Source organism: Malus sylvestris, chromosome 17 (genome assembly GCF_916048215.2).
Source record: "Malus sylvestris chromosome 17, drMalSylv7.2, whole genome shotgun sequence".
NCBI lineage: Eukaryota > Viridiplantae > Streptophyta > Magnoliopsida > Rosales > Rosaceae > Malus > Malus sylvestris.
Window position 1 is genome coordinate 6,967,811 of NC_062276.1, and position 18,432 is coordinate 6,986,242.

General features: G+C 37.6%; 2 protein-coding genes and 1 pseudogene across 2 annotated transcripts in view; 1 reads left to right on the plus strand and 2 right to left on the minus strand.

Annotated features, from left to right (window-relative positions):
• Window positions 1-17,958, plus strand: part of LOC126610106 (uncharacterized) — an 86,531-nt gene extending 68,573 nt beyond the window's left edge. Inside the window, exon 2 of the mRNA XM_050278082.1 lies at window positions 15,842-17,958. The gene's annotated coding sequence lies outside the window, so the exon portion shown is untranslated. The remainder of the gene's footprint in view (window positions 1-15,841) is intronic.
• On the minus strand, window positions 7,389-8,516 carry LOC126610111 (uncharacterized; annotated as a pseudogene).
• Window positions 8,756-9,517, minus strand: LOC126610123 (uncharacterized). The gene has a single exon (XM_050278106.1). It carries the CDS (start codon window positions 9,395-9,397, stop codon window positions 8,972-8,974), a length of 426 nt encoding a protein of 141 aa, XP_050134063.1. The 5' UTR covers window positions 9,398-9,517; the 3' UTR covers window positions 8,756-8,971.
• Window positions 17,959-18,432: the final 474 nt, after the last annotated feature.

Below are 18,432 nucleotides of genomic sequence, written 5' to 3' on the forward strand. Positions count from 1 at the left end.
CTTTTATTCAATTTCCAATCCTTGTCAACAAAGTGAGCAGTAAGTGCAAGATACCCATCAGTGCACTGAGATGACCATAAGTCTGATGTCAAACAAATTCTACCTTCAACCGAGCCTAACAAATTATGCAATGCTTGTTTTTCAGTTTTGAACATCCTCAACACACAAGCTTTGATAGTATTTCGACATGGTAGCTTAATATCAGGAGATACATATGCAAACAAAGCCTTAATTCCCTCATGTTCAACAAAAGTAAAAGGAAGATTATGCTTGATGATTGCCTCTACTAATAAGCCACGGAATATCAGAGGATCAAACTTTTGGGAACACAATTCAGATGCCGACATAAACAATTCAACATTATTCTTTGCAGGGCATGTATTCAAATGTCTTTTCATATTTCCTGTCCCATGAAGACTATCATCTATCATTACCTTCTTACAATCTTTGCATTGAGCACGACTTTTACCATCTTCAAAAACAGTATCCAATTTAGTGAAAGTGTTCCAAACAGGAGATCGAAGTTTTCGCTTACCTAAATTGATTGCTCTAGCCTTTTTCTTTGCAGAACTAGAATTTGTATTGTCTATACTTTCGCTTCCAAGATCTCGTTCTGTTCCCATTATAATCTCCACGGACTCCTCATCGTTTACTGAATCTGAATCTCTAGCATCCATTGCTTCTGCATCAAAATGGGCATAAATGAATCAAAATGACCACAGAACCACAGCAGGTTAATCTATAAATTTGCAACTTAACAATATACATACGGGAACAGGTTCCTTCACAAGGGTATTATTCAACTAAAAAAGGATGTGGTTGTGTCTATCAGATTCATATGGACCAATCCACTATTGGCAGGATGTTATATCCTTCAGATACATACCATCAGTTCAAACAGATCCAATTATTTACCTCAAGAGTTTCTTTTGGTTCCTTGGTCTTTGCATCAATTAGGTCAATGGTGACTGGCTTCCCATCCTTGGCTGGTGTGATCTATCAGAGACAAAAGAAGGTGAAAAACTGAAACAGAAATCCTGAAAAAACTGAAACAGAAATCCTGAAAACACTTAATAGAGAAGTCAATCATCAGCTTACCTTGGATGCGAATACCCCAGTTTGATAATCAATCTTCCGTGGATTAATTAGAACCCTCTGGGCTAACTTTCCAATCTCAGGATCAAAACCAGGCATAAGCTGATCTAAAGCTTCAATGAAAGTAACCTACAAAATACTTGGCATTAATCTACAAAGCCTTGTGAGATAAGAACTCCTAGATAGTAAAAAAAAAGAGGCTTGAAAAATTAAAATGAATAAAACGTGGGTTTTGAGCTGGTAGACACAAGGAAAGTTACTGATTGACCCATATAAAATTAGCAAATTTCACATAGAATTATTGTAAAAATCAGAAGATAAATGAAAATAGAAAGAAAAGAAACTACCTCACTCCCAAGAGCTGTATATACATCACTGAACTCAAGACCTATGTAACCACTTCCAACAATAGCTTCCAAGACCTATGTGAGAAAATTTGTTTATATGTGTTTCTTTGCTTCTCAGACCCTTGGTTTTGTACTACTGGGTGGCGTGCAAGTACATGTTTTGAATGTAACTGGACTAGTTATCAACACAGCTGGCGGAGTTTGGTATTCATTTGCCAAATATTAACAAGGAAGAGCAAGCCAGTAATGCGGATTGCAGATGTGGAGGCTTATCGTAAATAAAGTTGATACCAAAAGATTGCATATGGTTACTAACAGCTCATTTCTGTTTTTACTTTTTGCTTCTATCTCCACCAAAACACGGCAATTAGTTCTTTGAATGAAAATGATGCACTGTATAAATGTTTAAACATGTTCTGTTCACAGCATATCTGAATTCATTACTGTACTCACATGGTAGAGATGTTCTTGATAAAACAATTCATCATCCGTCGGTTTACATAAGCAAGAGTGAAGAGAGAGAAAGGTTGAAGAGGGAGAAATACTTACATAGGAAGATGTCGTACGAATGGAAGACGAGAAGATCGTGGCTGTCGGAAGAGAGCCGAGAGGGGCTAGGAAGAACAGACGGCGCCGCGGGCGGGTTGGGAGTGGGGAGACTAGACAGAAAGAATTTAGGGCTAGGCAGTCCGCAGCATTGGGGTTTTTTTTGTTTTGATCAAATCAGTCGGGACTCAAATGGAAACAATGGAAAATATGAGAGGTTTTTTGTCCAAAAAAAATGTAATAATATAATTGAAATAGAATCCAACGGTAGAGATTTAATTTCATTTATCTAACGGCTATTATTTAAGTAAATTCTTTAATAGTTTTTTAATTAATTTAGAAGTATAAAAAATATAGAAAAAATATCGAAACGCTCGTAATAACAAGCTTTACAACTTTCGTGAAGAACTTAACTTCGAAATTCGCCACTATAATCATATAAATCATAGATCAAAATTGAACCGTTGATTATTGTTTACATTTACGCTTTATTTTTCTCATCAGATTTTGTTTTTTCAGATTTTCTTTTTTGAAAACATGATCTATTAGAGGATGCAAGAAGATGAACGGTTTGGATCGTTGATATTATGTTCAGAGTTTTACGATTAGTGAAAATATTGCTTGATGTTTATAAAGTTTCTACAAACTATATGACATCGACTCATATTTCAATTAACCGTAAATATCAAAACGTGATATCAAAGATCTGAACCGTTCATCTTCTTACATCCACCAGATGATCATGTTTTCAAAAAAGAAAATTCAAAAAATGAAATTCAGTAACAAGAATAAAGCGTAAATGACAATCGACGGTTAAATATAAATGGTAGGTTTATGGATTATAGTGTTGGATTTCGAAGCTGACCCCTTCATGAAAGTTGTAAAGCTTGTCATTATGAGTGATTGGATATTTTTGTTACATTTTTTACACTTCTACAATAATTATTATTAATTTTATTAATTTTTCCCTCAAATAAAAAACATTATTCATGAGGGTTTGGGAGGATTTTAAAAATCTAAACGATAAAGTGTAACCATTATCTACTCGTAGAGGAATAAATAATGATGAATCGCAAGTGTTTATATATTCTTTCACATTTTTCGTACTTGTATTGTATGAATGTCTTCTTAGTTCTTGCCTATACAAATATTATACTAGTTTATTTTAATTTTGGACAAGAACATGTTAACTGTTAAGTAAAATTTATTATCCTAGTAAATTAGTAATGATAATAAAGAAGTCTCATAATAAAAATAAGGGGAAACTTGATCTAAGTCCAATTTTTTTTAGCCAATAGTAGGAATGGTCCAATTTATTAAAATAAGTCCAATTCTTTAAATTTAATTATTTAATTATCAATAATTATCTATTCAATAATAAGATTTATTATAAAAATCAAATTTCTTCCTAATTATCTCTTTGATTATTATTATTATTATTTTGTTATTTCTTGTTCTTCCTCCCTCTTTAAACCTCATTAGATTTTATTTTTAATTTTTATAATCAACCTATATCACAGGTTAATTATTTTTTTGTATCTATATGACAGATTCTTCTTTATAATTAACGTGTTACAGATTAATGTGTCTTGCTTCGCTTGTAGGTATATTATGTTTTCCCTACTTTTTAGTTAGGTTTCATATCTTGCTTATAGGTACAATATATATTCATATATTTGTTACTTAAGTTAAGGTAGAATGTTTTGTAGATAATTTATGTTAGTATATTAGTTTTTTCTGTTATAAGATATTAATTAGATTTTTTGGAGTTGAAAAATGCTTCATATTAGAAGATTTTAATTGATTTTTAATATTTTTAAAAATTATAAAATGAGTATAAAAGAAATAAAAACATGTAATTATATAACTTGACTCACACCTAAAAATCATCTATATTTTTGGACATGGATCTAAAAGCCCCTAAAAATAAATAATGACTAAAACTTTTTTTTATAACTTATATAGAATAATAATACAAAACTATATATTTAATATAGAATATATTGTATATATTAATATGGCTATTGTATTTTATAATAAATCTTTTAGTAATTAAACTTTAAAATTATCAAATTAATTTTTTTTCTTAACGGGTCGAAACGGGTCACCCACGTGTTACCCACGTGTATACCCGTTAAGAACCCGTTATTAACAGGTTCTTAACGGGTCACCCGATAATGACCCGATAAGTTATCGTGTTGACCCGAAACCCGTTATTTTCGTGTCGTTTTCGTGTCGTGTCATCGTGTCGTGTCAGAAACTGCCGGGTCTAGTGAATGTGATTAAAAGCAGCTTGGCACATAAGCTGCTTTCTGATTCAGCACCTTTTGTATGACTGCAAGTTACTGTAAAAATCCAGAAGCAGATGACTTGGAAAGCAGATGATGGTCTCTTGTCACTCTTGTTGCTGACAACACCTAAGCAAGCTCTATTTGTCTTTACCATAAACGTGCGGCGCAAACTACAAAGCCATGCGTGAAAGAAGAAGCATCCAAAATGTTCTACTTTATTATTTCAGTTTTTTTACCAAAATAATTATAAGGGTAAAAAACTGTTTATACCCTCATGTTTCGTGGTTTTCAACATTTAGTACATAAAGTTTTTTTCGTCTTAGATTCATACCGAAAGTGTAAATTTTGGGACAGTCTCATACATCCGTTAGTCAAACTGTTAAATCTACCGTTAATTGTGACGTGGCGCCTATGCGGATAATGATTGGACGCCACGTGTCATTCACATTTTTTTTTTCTTTCTTTCTTCTTCTTCCTCCTCCGACTGCAACTTTTTTTTTCTTTCTTTTCTTCCTCCTTCTCCTTCTTCCTTCCTCCTTCTTCCTTCCCCTTCTTCCCCTTCTTCCTTCTTCTTCCTTCTCCTTCTCCTTCTTCTTCTTCTTCTTTTCTTCTTCCTTCGAATCTGGCGAAGTTTTTTTTTTTTTTTTTTCTTCTTCCTCCTTCTTCCTCCGAATCTGGGGAGGAAGAAAAAGGAGGAAGAAGAAGAAAAAAGAAAAAGAAAAAGAAAAAAAAAACCTTTATCTTCCCCAGATTTGGAGGAAGAAGAAGAAGGAAGAAGGAGAAGAAGGGGAAGGAAGAAGGAGAAGAAGGAGGAAGAAAAAAAAAGTTGCAGTTGGAGGAAGAAGAAGAAGAGGAAGAAGAAGAAGAAGAAGAAAAAACCGAATTTGCAACCCAGATTCAGAGGAAGAAGAAGAAGAAGAAGAAGAAGAAGAAGAAGAAGAAGAAGAAGAAGAAGAAGAAGAAGGAAGAAGAGAAAAAAAAAACCGAATTTGCAACCCAGATTCAGAGGAAGAAGAAGAAGAAGAAGAAGAAGAAGAAGAGGAAGGAAGAAGGAGGAAGGAGAAGGAAGAAGAAGAAAAAAAAAAAAAACCTTCCCCATATTCGGAGGAAGAAGAAGAAGAAGAAGGAGGAAGGAGAAGGAAGAAGAAGGAAGAAGGAGAAGAAGGGGAAGGAAGAAGGAGAAGGAGGAAGGAGAACGAGGAAGAAAACAAAAAAAGAGTTGCAGTCGGAAGAAGAAGAAGAAGAAAAAGAAGACGAAGAAGAACAAAAAAAAAACGTGGATGACACGTGGTGCCTAATCATTGTCCATATAGGCACCACGTCACAATTAATGGCAGATTTAACAGTTTGACTAACGGATATATGAGACTGTCCCAAAATTTACATTTTAGGTATGAATCTGAGACGAAAAAAACTTGATGTACTAAATGTTGAAAACCACGAAACATTAGAGTAGTAAACAGTTTTTTACCCTAATTATAAAGTAAAAAAAAAATTGAATTTAGATACAAAAGATGGAGCACATAGTTAAGTAATAAAAGTGTGATTTGTTGTATAATCCTTTGTATATTTAATGAGTCTTTCGATTTGATTAATATTTCATTCCGATCAAAAACTGTATTTCTTAAAAAGATTTAATCATTTACCTCTTAATGAAAAATTTGGCGAAGAATATACATTCTTGTGATTTGTATCCAAGAATCAATTAAAACTTGAAAAATTGGATTATAAGATTCTGAAACATAATTTTTGTTTAATTAGACCAATAATTCTAATTGAATGAGTATGAGTAAGGATCCATAGATAAAGATGGAAAGTTGTTTCTTAATCGTAACTAAATCTTTAATTTGGAATTTGTATTATGGAAATTGAAACAAAATGGCTATTAAACAATGACGGACGTTGACAAATTGCTTTAGCTCGGCGGAAACAAAATGCTTTTTTTTAAGATCATCTCCAATCAAAAGGGCTAAACATAGACTGTTCAGAATTATAGCCCTGAAAAAAACTTTTTGAACAAATGATAATAATTATCTACACTAAGGGGGAGGGGAGTAAGCTAAACCTCATAATGGACTAGCAATAAAGTGGTTCAAAATTACCTTTGGTGAGAATCGAAGCTAAGACCTCTTACTTACAAGTGAAGAGAAATAACACTAGATCGTAGTGTCAGGTCATACTCATATACAATTTTCAACCGAAGGGGCTAAACATAGCCCTCTCAATAATTGATTAGTTTTAAGTTTTACTTTAAATTTATTGGTTAATTTAGTTAAATTATCGTTTAATGTTTTCAAATCTAACTGTTGAATTTGAATCAATTATTGCAATTGAGGAGCTAAGTATCCAAAAAAAGCTAAGAAGGGGGGGGGCTACATTTAACCAGCCTAATGCCCATTTGGCCAAATAATGGTCTAGTAGGCTCCATTCAATTATAGACAAGTCATCGGTTGAAGATGAGTTTTTAGGCAAATCAAGTTATTTTTTGGCTTTTGGACCTTTAACCCTCTCCATTGGAGATGACCTAAGGAGTTATACTACAATTAAGCACCAAATACAACTTCTATAATTGTTCTATAAATATATAAGATTAAAGGTGACTCCAGGTCAACAAGGCTCATTGCTTTGTGAGGGTTGGAGAAGGAATGTCTATCGTACGCAGTCTTACTCTTACTTTGCAACAAGGTTGTTTCCACGACTTGAAAAACAAATAGCATTTTAAATAGATTTCAATAATAACAACAAAGATAGGATTTAAATACACACTAAGAACAATGACAAAGTTTCAAGTTAACTGAACAAAAAAAATTAAAAAAAAAAGGAAACCAATGTTTGGATATTGAGTTTTAATTTTTAATTTTTATGAGCTAACGATAATGTGGTTCAAATTCGTTTTTAGCGAGAATCAAACTTCAGACTTATTACTTACCAATGAAGAAAAAGACCACTAGAACATAGTTTTAAGTGGCATATTTAAATATTGAGTTGACACCGATGGATGGAGAAACTTCAATCAATGAGTTATGAAGCCTCGTCACGAGCTGGAAGGCAATCTGACAAAGATATGGGTTCGTTTAGGAGTGTTTTTGTAAGTATGAATAAAAAAAGCTTAAGCTAAAAGCGCTTTTATTAGAAGTAATATGCATCATCATTTAGAAACACATTTTGTTTGTACTCGAATCTGATTTCAAGTAATTTTCAATTAATCTTTCCTGAGAAAAATCAGTGAAGTAGCCTTTCCCAGCTCTCATACCCTCTTCCTTTGCAAGCCTCTCAACTTCAAGTTGAACCCTATCTCCTCCAACCTTCTCTGGTTCCAACAAATTGCAAGCTACTTCAATGACGGATTCACCATGCGCAAGTGCCATGGCTTGAACCGAAGCAAGATCACTCCCTCTGCCGCATACGCGTTTTGCAATTGTACGAACAGAAGCGATATCAGTAGAGATGACGGGAACATTATACTTATCAACCCACCGGGTTGCTCCAATCACAATGACACCTTTTCCTTGAGTTACTTGAGGAGGACCGTTGTCTGGCTTCAGCGCCAAGTAATTTGATTTCGGTCCCCCAACCCACTGTTCTCCACCAGAATTCGGCTTGAAATAACCTAACTCTCTTCTGACAGAATCAAGTGTTCTTCCCTCTTCATGGGCAGCTCCATAGAGAAAAGTAGGGACTGCAGGCCACATTTAAGATTATTAGCAATTCATAAAGTAGGTAAACTGATCGTATATCGTTCGAATTACTGTTTATAAGAATCATATAATTTGTTTAGGAGCATCAAAATTACGAAAAGAAGAGAAATAAAGCAAACCTTGAAGACTAGAGCCAACATCTTCAGCCAAAGAGTTTGCAACCCCAGCAAGCCAAAGAGTTTGCAACCCCAGCAACTTGGTCTGGTCCAAAGAAGCACCAAGCAGGGGATGAAAGCATATACGATCCACAACTCCGAGCCGGGGACGACTTCCACAATGCTACTCGAGATCAATTATTTCAAAAGCAGCTTTAACCATGGCAAGCACTGCCATCCTCCAAGGACAAGGATCCGCAGCAGATTTGGAGCCAACTAAGAGACAAGTGTGTAACCAACTCTGTTGTAAGTCTCATCTTCAAACTTATTCATAATACGTGCTTCCCAGAACAGCTTAGCAGCTCGTTCAATCGAGTTCAGCGCCGCTCTATTTCTGTTTTCGGATATGTAAACCTTGCAGCAACCAAGCATCGCCTTCAACATTTTCTCTCACTCCTGTTCATCACCAACTGCAAAAAAAACCTACAGATTACGATAACGAAAAGACACCACCAAAATACAATGTGGACATTGTTCTTATCTGATCACAATCTCCTCTAACCTCAGCCACTAGTTCAGCTATCTACTTGTGGCTGATGATAAAACCATCCCAACAAAAACCGAAAATCGCAATAAACCATGCTCTGCTGAATAAAAATTTCAAACATTTCTTGCACAACAAGTCGGAAAAACAGCAGAATTCATAGCATTGTCATAAACAAAATGCATCCACAAATCGAAAAGCAAAAACCCGTAAAACTGTATTCTAATTTAGACTAAACTAGTCACAGCAGAACCAAAAGCAAATTCAGCAATACATATCAAGAACGCTAACACTTCCCCCATAACCAAAGCTCCCAACTTTAACCCTAATTCCATCAAAACGACAACAATCCATCTCAAAACGACGTCTCCGTAGCCTCAGAAGCAGCTTTTGGGTACCCCTTATACTCCAATTTCACACCCAACGAAGCACAAACCGCCCGGAACTTCAACCTCAGAGCCTCCATCACATCCCCGACGCTCTCGTCCTCGGGTTCCATGATCGGGTACTTCTCAATCAGCTCCCCCATCTGCCTGACGGTTTTCTGGACCCGGTGCGAGAACCGTGTCGGATCGACCCGGATCGCGGAGTTCCATACATCCACGCATCCCTTGTAGAACCCAAGCTCCTCGCCCACCTCGAACCCAGTTTTGATCCCCGTCGGCTTCGCCTCCTCCTTTCCGGCGACCAAGCCGTCTCTGTAGCCTTCGTCGAAGCCTTCCTTTTGGTGGTTCGCTTCCAAATTCAAAAAATCTTCGCCGAAGATGTCATCGTCCACCATGGACGGCGATTTCGAAGGAGAATACAGATCAAGGTAGAAACTTTATACGGTCAATTAGTTACCCGTGTGTGTTGATTGCGGGAGTGTTCCGTCGAGACTGCAAAGAGCTGCTCGCAAATGAGTCGATTTGGCGGTAGTGGGTGCGGGTTGTGAATCTGGATCGGGCTTGGAAGGTTGTAATTGGGCCTTAACCCAATTTGGAATCCACGGTAATATGGACTTCCAATTTTGTTGTGATCTTACAATAATAAGAATTGTTATTAGCATTCGATAAATCTCATTTGACATTTTAAACTTTCTATAATTGGAAATAAAAATATACTTGTGAGGAGTGTAGAATGAGATTTTTAGAGTGTTAATAACAATTCTCTAAATAAATATTAATTTGGGCCACTTAGTATTATGGTCTAGTGGTATTTTTCCCCTTAGTGATATCTTCACTTGTAAGTTAGAGATCTTAAATTCGATTCAAAACCACATTATTGATAGCTCATTGTGAGGCTTAATCTACCCCTTTCCCCTTAGTGTAGATAATATCGTTTGTTAAAATAAAAAACTAATTTGGGATTTATTTTGGACAAAAATATTTTTTTCTTTCTATGATTCTTGGTTTTTTTTAATTTTTTCTTACTATTATTGAGGGGATGAGAGATGAATCAAAATTATAGCAATAATTTGGGGAGGGAGGAGTTTCGAATCCGTGATGTATGTGTAAAAATCCAACACCATATTAACTAAGACATTTGACCACATGTATTCTTAGAGTAGAAACTCAACACCGTATAATTTGTTTTAAAACTTGTATTCTTCAGCCATTTAGTACTACGGTCTAGTAATATTTCTCTTCACTTGTAAGTAAGATGCCTTAAGTTTGATTCTCGCCAAAGGAAAATTTGAATTATATTATTGCTAGCATATTGTGAGGCTAAACCCACCCCTTTTTCTTTAATGTAGATAATATCGTTTGTTAAAAAAAAAAAAATTTTAGAAAAACTTTTTAATTAGTATTTAAACTAGTGTGTGATGGTAAGTGTGAGGCTTATTTGAGGAAAATTAAGTTGATGGTGTAAGCTTTTTATTATGTAAATTTTGTTGTCTAGCTAATCCTTTTATTAGATTTATTTATTGAATTTTTTTGGAAAGTATTATTGGCACTCCAAAAATCTCATTATACACTCCTCACAAGTGTATTTTTCTTTCCAAATATAGAAAATTTGGAGTGTAGAATGAGATTTTTGGAGTGCCAATAACAATTCTCATTTTTTTTGGATTATAAACTACTAAACTAGATGATATAGCGTTCAATTAGAAGTGCTTTTAAAATGATTGAAAGTGCTTTTAGTGAAATTTTGGTTTCCAAAAGCACTTTAAGTAATTTTTTTTAAGAAGCACTAAATATGTGTTTATTGCAGGAAGGCAATTTCCATTAGCGAACAACTTCTATTAGTGAACAACTTCCTAGTGGCAATTTCCATTAGCAAACAACTTCCTTTGGCAATTTCCAAAAGCACTTTTTGAGTGAAGATAAGTTGTTGAATTGGAATGGAAATGGATGTGATTACCAAAATACCCTTGTTCTATACAACGTATTGGCCCAAAATGGTCCCTAAGATTTGCATAACTCCTCATTTTGGTCCCTAAGATTTGAAATTGATAGAATTGGTCCCTGAGTTTGTTCACAATCAATTATTTTGGTCATTTTGTTAAAAGTCCCCATAAAATAAGGATAAAATAACAAAAATACCCTCAATTTTTTTTCAAATCATTTTGGCTTATTGTTTACTATATTTAGGGTAATTTTGTCATTTGGATCCTTATTTAACATAGTTTTTCACTGAATAACTAAAATGATTGATGATGGACAATCTCAGGGATCACTTCTATTGATTTCAAATCTCAGAGACTAAAATGAGGAGTTAGGCAAATCTCAGAGACTATTAAGGCTAAAAAGCCGAACATATTTATATGCTAATCAATTGGATAATTTTTTATTCAAACTAATTGTATCATTACTTATATTTTTTGAAACATAATAAAACCTTAATTAGTAATTACCCCAAAAACATTAATTATTTGTTTGTTTAAGTTTATATCTAAAACTACATTAATGAAACCTTCTTTGTCAATCAAAAGAGAGTGAAATGATATTTTTGTCTTCTATCACAACAAAAAAGTTAAGGATAATAACGTAATTTCACAAAATAAAAATTTTACTATTTTTTAAAACCTCATATACATATAATTTTATCATCTGTAATTGTAAAAAAAAAATAATAATAAAAAACAACCTCTCTCCCTCTCTCCTCACTCCCATGTTCTGTCTCTCTCTTCCTCTCTCCTTCAATTTTAACAACCGAAGTAAAATATTTCACACACTTTGTGTGTGGACATATACTAGTGTTTATTAAAGAAACAAGAAATTCAAGAAAAATAACCCACCAAAAGAAGTCCTTCGCTAAGCAGTGGACGGTGGTGACCAGCAAAATTGAAATTCTAGTAAACTTCTAAGGGCATAATGGGTAAAGAAAAAGGATTATGATTCCTCTGTACTCCCGGAATACCCACCTCCAATCTGGCAATCTAGGAGTCCAATTCCTGTTTTTGTGCGAGTCAAACCTTTCTTTTTATTCCCTCAAGTGTTGTAAATGAGGTATATCCCGTAATTAGAATTCAATTTTGCATTTTGATTTTGATCCACTCACTGTAAAGGATTATGAAGGATTATGATATTTTACCTCTGCTTCGGTCCACTCACTATAAATGTTTATAAACATTCCGAGAGAGAGAGAGATGGGTTAACAAATTCATGCTTTCATGAGAGAGAGAGAGAGAAAGAGAGAGATGGGTTAACAAATTCATGCTTTCAATTCACAGCAGAAAATGTGAAAAGCGCCAAATCAGGAATAATCACAAGCATGAATGCTACTAAGTCTAAAGTCAACACATAACTATATTAGTCCAGATACATGGTTTTTTGACGTGCACACTTCATGATTCACAAAATTTCCTTTTGCAATCAATTCTTGAATTAAACCCAAAGCACACGCAAAATTTTAAGGCAACTCAAACTTTTAGTAGCCCTTGAAAATTAATCTATCTATCCGTAACTAAATCGCGACTGTCTTTCCAATGTTCAATTTTGAATAAAATATTGCGATTTTATCTGTGCGTATATTATCTATATCTAGTTAAAATGAAAACGTTTATTTAGATTTCAATTCATTCAATACAACAGGAAAATGCAAAAGTTTGTATTTATCTTCAAAAATGACTTTGACTCGTACAAAAACAAATTGCAAGCCTTTGTTTCTTTCCTTTTATTCAAAGCAATTTGCAAGACAATGCCAATATATGTCTATGTCGAGATTTAAAGAGAAACTTTTTTCAACCAAAAACAAAAAATTTAAGCTCTTAGTCTTTGAGGAAGAAATTTGAACACAAATTGTCAAATTGCATTTAACTTATATATATAAGAGACAAAGACTTTGACTTGGAGTAAGTTAATTTATGAAAGAGTCTAAAGTCATGAGAGAAAATATTACGTGGAAAAACTTTTCCATGGTCCAAGCCAAAAGATGTCAATTTTCTTGTGGAAAATATAACAGTTTGCAAGTCGTGTAGACAGAATATATGGAGTGCAAGTTCAGTGCAAATGGAGGCCAAAACGAGTTAGGGGTGAGGATCGGAGATCAAGAAATACCAAAAAGCGACCGTTTTCGTTACCTAGGATCTATCTTGCAAAAGAACGGAGAATTAGATGGAGATCTCAACCATAGAATACAAGCTGGATGGATGAAGTGGAAGAGTGCATCCGGCGTGTTGTGTGACCGCCGTATGCCATTGAAGCTCAAGGGAAAATTTTATAGGACGGCAATAAGGCCGGCGATGCTGTATGGCACAGAATGTTGGGCGGTGAAACATCAACACGTACACAAAATGGGTGTAGCGGAGATGAGGATGCTTCGTTGGATGTGTGGGCACACGAGAAAGGATAAGATTAGGAATGAGGATATCCGGGGTAAAGTAGGAGTAGCCGAAATTGAAGGAAAGATGAGAGAAAATCGGTTACGGTGGTTTGGACATGTGCAAAGAAGGCCTACTGACGCTCCGATTAGAAGATGCGACTATGGGACAGAGGTTCAGGGCCGAAGGGGTAGAGGAAGACCTAGGAAAACTTTGGAAGAGACTCTAAGAAAAGACTTAGAGTACTTGGATCTAACGAAGGACATGACACAGGATCGAGCACAATGGCGTTCTAAGATTCATATAGCCGATCCCACTCAGTGACTTGGATTTTCCAAGTCTCCAATCGAGAAGTTTTCCTCACTCGGGAAATTAAGGGAACACTACCCCAACCTACATGCTCCACTCAGAAAACTTCAACATACAAGCTTCAACAAAAGAAAATTCAAAGAACTTAGCGAAGAAGGCTTTGGTGTATTTAACACAATACGTTGAAATGAAGGAAAGCTTATTTATTGATATCCCCGATCAGCTACAAATATGTACATATACATGAATCAAAATAAACACACAAGACGGAGCCTTCACAAAGGTTGCTTAGGAGAAGTCTCAGCAGTCGGTAGAGCCCCAGAAAGAGAAGGCACCGGAGGGGGATCATTTGGAGCCTCAGTACTGGACAGAACCCTAGAAGGAGGAGGCATCAGAGGTTGATCATTCGGAGCTTCATTACGCGGTACAGCCCCAGAAGACGAAGGCAATAAATGCCTTTGGAACAAACCCACAAATCTCTGATGATCAAGTAAAACCTGACCATCCGTTTCCTTCATCTGGTCAAGCTTCCTCTTCATGTTTGTAGCATAGTCATGTGCGAGCCGGTGCAACTGTTTATTCTCATGCTTGAGCCCTCTAATCTCCTGTTTGAGACTCATCACTTCAGCCGCCAAGGATTCAACTTGGCGGGTTCGAGCAAATAGGCGTTGGGCCATATTAGACACAGAACCTGCACACTAAACACTGAGAGCCAGCGAATCCTTAACAGCTAACTCATCAGACCGTTTGGAAAGTAGTCTGTTATCTTTGGGAGTGAGAAGGTTCCTGGCCACCACCGCAGCGGTCATATCATTCTTCATCACGGAATCCCCAACGGTAAGAGGACCAGTAGGGGAGACGAAGGATGGGCGCCATATGTTGTCTGGAGAAGGCGGGGCTGCCTCTTCAACAAGGTTCAAGTCAAAACGACGGTCGGAGGGGCCAGACATTTTCAAAGGTGTTGAAGAGAGAAGAGGTCGGACAAATCAAGATCTTAGAAGTGCAAGAATGAAGCTTCTACTGGTGGAGATTCAAGTGTGCTTTGGAACTTAATGTCAGCCTCTATAAATATCTGCACTCGACGGAGCTTCAGAAATCGAAGAGGCGCCTACTCAGAAATCGAAGAGGCGTTTGCTTTCTCAAAAGCTGGGCTGCTTAGAGATCACGAGGGTTGATCTCAGAAATCGAAAAGGCGTTTGCTTTCTCAAAAGTTGGGCTGCTCAAAGACCACGAAGGCCGATCTCAGAAATCGAAGAGGCGCTCGCTTTCTCAAAAGCTGGGCTCCCCAGAGACCACGAGGGCCGATCTCAGAAATCGAAGAGGCACCTACTTTTCCAGCCTTGTCAGCACCCGTCACACGCACACTCAGCTTTGCAGAAATTATGGGCATTCTGTCGAAGACTTCTGGGGAAGTAGAAAACACATGAATCTTACTGTTCAATCACCCACTTCCCACACGCAACAATAGCTCATGGGTACCACAGATAACTTTGCCAAAGTTCTCTGCCAAAGTTGAGCACGTGAAGCTTGCAGCTCCCACTACATCGCTCTGACCAAGAAGGGTAAAAGAATAGCAAAGAAACAGCACTAACAAAGTTTAGACCTATAAATTTTGAAGGTCTAGCTACCATTTTATTACCCACAAGGGTAAAGGAACAGTACCACTGCTGGATAATTGGAAAGTCCCTGTGTGTCAACCTCTGTGCTTCGTGGCAAGGTAGACTAGCAAACATGCCCAACCTTTACTCACATTCGAGAAAACACTCCCAATAAGATTGCTTGCTCCAAAATCGAAGAGGCACCGTCCTCCGAATCTCGAGAGCCAGACTCCCAACATGACTACTTTCTTAAAAATCGAAGAGAGGGTAAAGGAACAGTACCATTGCTAGTTAATTGGAAAGTCCCTGTGTGTCAACCTCTGTGCTTCGTGGCAAGGTAGACTAGCAAACATGCCCAACCTTTACTCACATTCGAGAAAACACTCCCAACAAGATTGCTTGCTCCAAAATCGAAGAGGCACCGCCCTTCGAATCTCGAGAGCCAGACTCCCAACGTGATTAATTTCTCAAAAATCGAAGAGACACTGATCCCCGAATCTTTGAGAGCCAGACCCCCAGCATGATTGCTTTCTCAAAAATCGATGAGGCATCGTTCTCCGAATCAATCGAAGAGGCGCTCGCTTTCTCAAAAGCTGGGCTGCTCAGAGACCACGAGGGCCGATCTCAGAAATCGAAGAGGCACCTACTTTTCTAGCCTTGTCAGCACCTGTCACACGCACACTCAGCTTTGCAGAAATTATGGGCATTCTGTCGAAGACTTCTGGTGAAGTAGAAAGCACATGAATCTTACTGTTCAATCACCCACTTCCCACACGCAACAATAGCTCATGGGTACCACAGATAACTTTGCCAAAGTTCTCTGCCAAAGTTGAGCACGTGAAACTTGCAGCTCCCACTACATCGCTCTGACCAAGAAAGGTAAAAGAATAGCAAAGAAACATCATTAACAAAGTTTAGACACATAAATTTTGAAGGTCTAGCTACCATATTATTACCCACAAGGGTAAAGGAACAGTACCACTGCTGGATAATTGGAAAGTCCCTGTGTGTCAACCTCTGTGCTTCGTGGCAAGGTAGACTAGCAAACATGCCCAACCTTTACTCACTTTCGAGAAAACACTCCCAACAAGATTGCTTGCTCCAAAATCGAAGAGGCACCGTCCTCCGAATCTCGAGAGCCAGACTCCCAACATGACTACTTTCTCAAAAGCGAAGAGAGGGTAAAGGAACAGTACCATTGCTGGATAATTGGAAAGTCTCTGTGTGTCAACCTTTGTGCTTCGTGGCAAGGTAGACTAGCAAACATGCCCAACCTTTACTCACATTCGAGACAACACTCCCAACAGGATTGCTTGCTCAGCATGATTGCTTTCTCAAAAATCGAAGAGGCATCGTTCTCCGAATCTCGAGAGCCAGATACCACAGACCACTTTTTCAAAGTGCTCTGACAGAGTTAAAACATGTGAAACTGGCAGCTCCCACTACCGTGCTATGACCAAGCAGGGTAAAGGAATAGCATTACTACTTGTTGTTAGGGAGACTCCTATATATGTCGACCTCCATCCCCAACGGACAGGAAGACCTGCAAAAATGCTCAACCCTTCATCATATCTGAGAGGGCACTCCCAACGAAGCCTTTCGAAATATTCAGCTTTCTTTCCCCCCGATAATACCTTTGCAAACAAGCTATACTAGAGCAAGAATATCTCATATCATCAGGGTTAAAAGCAAGAGTATCCCATATCATGCTTTTTCCCTGTCTTTTCCTTTGGCCTTGTTTTTACCTGCAAGACAAGGAGAAAGAGAGCAATCAGTCAGCACTTGGAATCAAGCTTCCAGCCAGGAACTGACTGCCTGGAACCCCTTACCTGATTACTTACCTGGCATTGCTCTCGAGTACTCATCTTCAACATCTTATGTTTCCAGGGAAGATTCCGCATCTGCTTGAGGAACAGATAGGGCAAGTGCGAAGGATACAAGGAAGCATGTGGAGACAAGCGTAACAGCACACGTGCCGATACACCCATTACTCTGTCAAAAGCAAAAGTATCCCATATCAGCAGGGTGGAACGTACTCTAGATTTGATGGACTTGTTTTGACCCTCAAATTCTTCAGTCGGCCTTATACTCTGGAGGAAACCAGAAAACCCTCCAGCTCAGTTCAAGAATAAGCCTGTGGAAAGTTACTTCTTCAAAAGCAAAAGTATCTCATATCATCTCTTCTCATTTTTCTTCTCTTTATCCTTCATGCTGCTGCAAGATGGGGAGAAGGTGAACAATCAGTCGGAGCTCTGATTGCTTACCTTGTCTGTCACCTCTTTCAGCAGACCCCCTAGCTCGGCGACTTGGGGGACTCCTACTACATGGTTTGTATCGCGCTTGACCAAGCCTGAGACTACAAGTAAGCTTCAAGTGAAATTGATACATTACCTTGTGCATCTCCACCAGTTAAAGATACCACCCCTGGATGGAGGAAGAGTACTTCCAGAGAAGATGCCACATCTACCTATGAGACAGATAAGGCAAGTCAAGACGACACCACACTCCGATACTTAGAAGTTTCGTGATTACGAGATCATTCTCCCACAATATTTCCTAATGTCATTTGTACTAAATCATTCACTTGTACTCACTAAAGGAGAGCTTGAACCTATGTACTTGTGTAAACCCTTCACAATTAATGAGAACTCTTCTATTCCGTGGACGTAGCCAATCTGGGTGAACCACGTACATCTTGTGTTTGCTTTCCTATCTCTATCCATTTATATACTTATCCACACTAATGACCGGAGCAATCTAGCGAAGATCACAAAAAGCGACCGTTTTCGCTACCTAGGATCTATCTTGCAAGAGAACGGAGAATTAGATGGAGATCTCAACCATAGAATACGAGCTGGATGGATGAAGTGTAAGAGTGCATCCGGCGTGTTGTGTGACCGTCGTAGGCCACTGAAGCTCAAGGGAAAATTTTATAGGACGGCAATAAGGCCAGCGATGTTGTATGGCACAGAATGTTGGGCGGTGAAGCATCAACACGTACACAAAATGGGTGTAGCGGAGATGAGGATGCTTCGTGGGATGTGTGGGCACACGAGAAAGGATAAGATTGGGAATGAGGATATCCGAGGTAAAGTAGGAGTAGCCGAAATTGTAGGAAAGATGAGAGAAAATCGGCTCCGATGATTTGGACATGTGCAAAGAAGG